The sequence below is a fragment of the Staurois parvus genome, unplaced genomic scaffold (assembly GCF_062004578.1).
Source record: "Staurois parvus isolate SC_StPar_1 unplaced genomic scaffold, SC_StPar_1.0 ptg000070l, whole genome shotgun sequence".
NCBI lineage: Eukaryota > Metazoa > Chordata > Amphibia > Anura > Ranidae > Staurois > Staurois parvus.
Genome location: NW_028317866.1, coordinates 6,284,470 through 6,290,000, shown reverse-complemented (window position 1 = coordinate 6,290,000; position 5,531 = coordinate 6,284,470). Strand labels below are relative to the sequence as shown.

General features: G+C 44.7%; 1 protein-coding gene across 1 annotated transcript in view; it reads right to left on the bottom strand.

The window, feature by feature from the left end:
- The window catches only part of PNPT1 (polyribonucleotide nucleotidyltransferase 1), a 68,451-nt gene extending 63,330 nt beyond the window's left edge, over positions 1–5,121 (bottom strand). The window contains exon 1 of the mRNA XM_089669229.1: positions 4,911–5,121. Within this exon, the coding sequence (XP_089525355.1) occupies positions 4,911–5,116 (206 nt within the window). The 5' untranslated portion in view covers positions 5,117–5,121. The remainder of the gene's footprint in view (positions 1–4,910) is intronic.
- Between the last annotated feature and the right edge of the window lie 410 nt (positions 5,122–5,531).

Sequence of the window (5,531 nt, the reverse complement as noted above, 5' to 3'; positions counted from 1 at the left end):
CTGCATTGTCATTGCTTTATTAAAAGCAAAGACGGTTTGCAGACCTGCAAGTGATGTTTTTTTAATGAAGACAAACATCACGTATATGAGAACTTACTGTGTGACAGATCACCTACCCGCCCTAGATGAGGGGCCCTTACATTTGAAAAAGCGGGTCAGTGCACTGTCCTTTACACTTTGGGGGGAAAGACTATGGTCAGTGGTTAGAAAATGCCCCACATCAGTAGCAGTGCCAATACCTCAGGGTCAGTGGTGATTAAAAAAAAAAGCCTCAGCAGTTGAAATAAAAGATGGCCTAGAACAGCCTCTTTCAAACTATTCAACACAGAGGAACCTATGCAATACCTTTCCAGTCTCAGGGAAACCCTGCTAAAAAAATATTAAATCTACAACTCATGATACTTTAGTGTGATGGTCCGTGAAAAGAATGTTCCTTACGCCTGTGGTTATTGAGAAGAAATACCCCCTTAACCGCCTCCCACTCGCCATATAAGGAAATGATGGGAGTGCAGCGGTTCGCTCGTTCTGGGAGAACGTCATATGACCTGCGGGGACACGCAGTGCGGCGATAGGTGATGTGCTGTGTCCCTGGGACACAGCGGATCACCGATCAGCAGAAAGAGCCGATGACTTTGGCTCGGTCATGTGATCAGCTGTGTCCAATCATGTAAGCATGTAAATAAGGGAATGTCGGTTATCCGCATTCCTCTCCTCACAAACTGTCACGCTGTCAGCTCGTGAGGAGAGGAGAGCCGTTAATCAGCATTCCTCAGAGGGAAAACTGACAGAAACACTGACACATAGTGGCTGAATGCCTCCTATGAATAGGAACTGAAACCTAATTGAATATTTCTATCTATAATCCAGCTCTGAGGAAGAAGGGATCACCCTTCGAAACGCGTTAGCTTGACCAAGAGTTTATCTCCCTTCCGGATGGAACTCGCATGTGACTTTTAACCCTGTGTTGGCTATGGATATTATATGCCTTTACTGCTACTTTTGTGAGTATAATTTATTAATAAATACATGACCTGTTTACTGAGGTAATGCGCAAGGTTGGTGCGCTCTTTTCTTTTGTTCTTTATTAAAATTGGATCCTGCCTAAATTGGCCCCAATATGTGTATGCATGAATGTAAGTTAGGGTCCTTAGATTGTACGCCCCTTGAGGGTTAGGGACTGATGTGAATGTACAATATATATGTAAAGCACTGCATAAATTGATGGCGTTATATAAGTACCTGTAATAAACAAAGCATTTTTCCTAACAAATTCATTTAAGACCACGTTGCAAAAATGGATACACCCCAATGAAAGTCTTAGGAGAAAATGAAACATGGTGTGTGGGGCTGTATGAGTGGCTGGTGTCGGGGAGCTGCATTTCATTGATGGTATCATGAATTCACAGATGTACAGGCCTTAAAATTTCCACTCGCCCGCTCGCCAATGGGAGCGAGTTTGTCCCCCAGAGCTATCTTGCTGAGCAGGCTCGGAGCTCAGGCCAGATCTGTCATTGGCACTGGGAGCTGTCAGAATGCTCAACAGCTGAGAGCAGTGAAAGCAAAGCAAGGAGTGTGTGCTGTGCTCTCTGCCCCCCCCTAGAGTGCAGTACCTGGCTGTGTGTGTGAACAACGAAATACTGCAACTTTTTATAGAGAGGTGTGTGTGTGTGTGTGTGTGTCTACCTAATTTTAGCTCACTCTGGTCACATGATCCTCTATGTCAGCCAGTGGTGGCTTCTGGGGAGAGGAGAGAGCACTTTGCCTGCGTGCGTGTACATGTTTGTGTGTGTCTGTGTATGCATGTACATGTGTCTGTGTATCTGTACATGTATGTGTGTGTACATGTCACTGTGTGTGCATGTACATGTGTGTATGTACGTACATGTGTCTGTGCGTGTATATTTCTGTGTATGTACATGTATCTGTGTGTATGCATGTCTATACGTGCCTGTGTGTGTATACAAGTGTCTGTATGTGTGTGTACATACATGTCTGTGTGTGTATACATGTGCACGTACATGTGTCTCTGTGCGTGTGTGTATCTCTGTGTGTGTTTGTTGGTGGCGAGTACCTCTTAAGGCCTGGCTAGTATCTCAGGACTTGAAATGTTAAGCCCTGTACTACTCTATATTTAAAGAGAAGATGCTACAATCACTCTGTATCCTGGGACGTCAAGCACTTTTCCAACATGACAATGATCCAAAACACACATCTAAGGCCACTGTTGTATTTCTGAAGAACAGGGTGAAAGTGATTCAGAGGCCAAGTACGTCTCCTGATCTGAACACCTATGGGGAATTCTGAAGAGACAAGTTGAGCATCACTCTCCATCCAGCATGCAGGCTCTAAAAGAGCTCATTCTTGAAGAATAGAAAAAGATAGATGTTGCAATATGTCACCAACCTGTTCATTCCGTGCCTAGAAGATTTTGTGCGGTCCTTACAAATCATGGAGGTCATACAAAATACAAGATGTAGTAGTTTTGTTGTGGGGTGTATTCATTTTTGCATCAACTAATTTGAGTAAAAGTGAAGATTTTGTAATCGAAGTTTCATTACTAACCTTACTTTCATGTAATGAGCTAAACAAGTGTATAAAACTCAGTTTTGTCAAAATTTTGGAAATTGTTCTCGTGTTCATTGAGATATTGATTAAAATTAAAAGGGGTGTACTCATTTATGCTGAGCATTTTATGTGTTATGTGTGTGTATACACACACACAGTTGATCCCAAGGAAGACAAAATACCCCAATAAAGCTTGCTCCAATTTGCTCCTGCAGGGGAAAAAATTCCTTCCTGATCCCCCAAGAAGCAATCGGATATTCTCTGCATCCACTTAACCTATAAATAGGAGTAACCAGTTATATTCTGTGTATCTAGGAAAAAATCCAGGCCTTTTTTTTTTAAAAGCAATCTACTGAGCTGGCTAGATTCAGATCTCAAGGGAGTCTACTTCACATTTTCACCATCCTTACTGTGAAGAAGCCTTTCCATATTTGGAGATTAAATCTATTTTCCTCCAGATATAAAGAGTCCTCTGTGATGACCTTAAAGTGAATAACTCTGAGTTCACTATATATACCACCTATGTATTTATACATGTTGATCATATCCTCCATTAATTCCCTCTTCTCAAGAGAGAATACATTCAGTTCCTCTAATCTTTCCTCATAGCTGAGCTCCTCCATGCCTCTTATCACTTTAGTTGCCCTTCTCTGTACTTTCTCCAGTTCCCCAATGTTCTTTTTGTGAATTGGTGCCCAAAACTGAACTGCATATTCCAGGTGAGGTCTTACTAATGATTTGTACCGGGGTAGGCTGGTTAGAGGCAAGGATAGGTCACAGTTTAGGAACTACTAGCCTAAATAAAGTGAGCATTGTTTTTTTATTTTTTTTTTTGGGGAGGGGGGGGTGTTAGCTCCAGGCAACTGAAAAATGAACCCTTGCCATGGAGCTGCATCTACACTGCATAGCTTAAGGCTAGGTTCACACTAGTGTGGGCACAGCAGCCAATTCATGTGAATGGATTGCTGTGCCCATGTTTCACAGAAAAAAAAAGGTGCATGCACCTTTACCAAAACGCACTTGCAGATGAAACCGCATGGTCTTTTCCTACACCAGCAATCGTGCTGAATGAATAGCAGCCCAGGGCGTCTCGCAAGAGCAGCGTGATTAAGCTGCAGGTAGTTGCAGGAACAGGTGCGATTCCTACACCTAAAACCAACCCGCAGCCTGTGTGCTAGTTTGAACCCCTTGGTGTCATCACGTCCATTGCAGGGCTATGAACCCTGCTTTGGCCTAGATGACGTCAGGACCCCAGACCAATGCAGTGTGGGGGAGAAGAAGCTGTGGGGAAGATCAGGGAAGCACATTTCTTTTTTTGTTCCCCTAGACCCGGGGTAGCCAACCTGCGGCTCTCTAGCTGTTGTGGAATTACATTTCCCATGAGGCATTGCAACATTACAAAACTGACAGTTACAGCTATGACTTGCAGAGGCATGATAGAACTTGTAGTCCTGCAACAGCTGGAGAGCCGCAGGTAGCCTATCCCTGACCTAGACCAAAATGAGCTATTAACGGTGCAACTTTGCCAGGTGACTTGATGCAGCTCAAGTACGACTTTGATGCAACTTGATGCACGACTTTTATGCCATGCGGCTTTGCCTGGCCTGTAATGTCAAATCCAAATCACATCAATATAGAGGCGGATCCAACTTGGAGGTGACTACCATTAAAGTCTATGGGCACAAGTTGAATAGAAGTTGCCTTGAAGTAGTACAAGAACCTTGTCTAAAGTCAGAATGGCTTCAGAAGTGCTAATTAAAGACAGCTCTCATTGACTAACATGGGATTTTACAGATCATAAGACTTTGGGTCTCACAAGTTGGATCCCAAGTCGCAGCAGTGTGAACCGAGCCTTAGTAAACTGACCAAGAAGTGTTGAAATGTTTTTTTTTCATTGTTTTTGAACACCAGAGGCCAATAAAAGTGTAACTATAGGTGATTTATTGTTCATTTTGGATAGGGTAATGGAGGATTATACCCCGTCAGGTTTTTTTTTTTTGTCCATCTGTGTCCCGATGTAGAGATTTCCTTCACTTCCTGTCCCATAGTCAAAACAGGAAGCGAGAGGAAATCTCTGCAAGGTGGCTGTCACCAGAACTAGTGTCCCCACTGGGAGATTTCTCCTCTATTACTGGTATGTAGACAACCCAAAATTTAGGATTTACTTTCAATGATCATGGAAAACAAATAGAGAAGGTGGCACTCCCTATGACAAGGGCACAGACAGCAATACCAAGTTTTGCCCGAAGCTGAATCTCCCTCTAGCTGTCTGGGTGCCATTACACCGAGTAGGAGACGCAGCATGCAGCCCTGAGCCCCACGTGTGTTCCTCCACCATACATTACCTCTCCCCCACATCCACACACACTGAGCCGCTGGCTGCTCGACTAATGCTCTCCAGCCGTGACCGGGGCCACAGCACCGCCGATCGCCGGTTCCCACACAGAGCTGCGCCCCACGTCCTCCACAACAGCCCGGTCATCGCTCTAGTCCGGCATCTCCAGGAGGCGGCCATGACACCTGTCACACTGAACGCAGCGCTAACGCCCATTGGCTAACCCGCTCGCATACGTCAGCACGTCCACAGAACGAAACCTCCAGTTTGGATTCTGGGACTTGTGGGAGGAGTCTGTGAGATTTCATGACGAGCAACCCCGCCCACCAAGCATGCTATGTACAGCCGCTAGAGGGCGGAGGACTGTCAATGGGAGTAATGGAAGCCAAAGCCAAGTTGTGCTGGGAGCTGACATTGCCGACCAATGCAGGCCATAGACGGGGAGAAAATCGGCCGAATTTTCGGCTGAAAAAAATATCTGCCGATTTTCGCACCGTTAGTGGGTTAATTGGTCGGCCGTTTTTCGGGATTTTGGCACATTTTTTTTATTGGTGAAGTTGGAAAAAAATCGGCCGATTTTTCAGGCAATGATGGGCAAATCGGCCAATCTTTTTACCGATAAACAATTTGC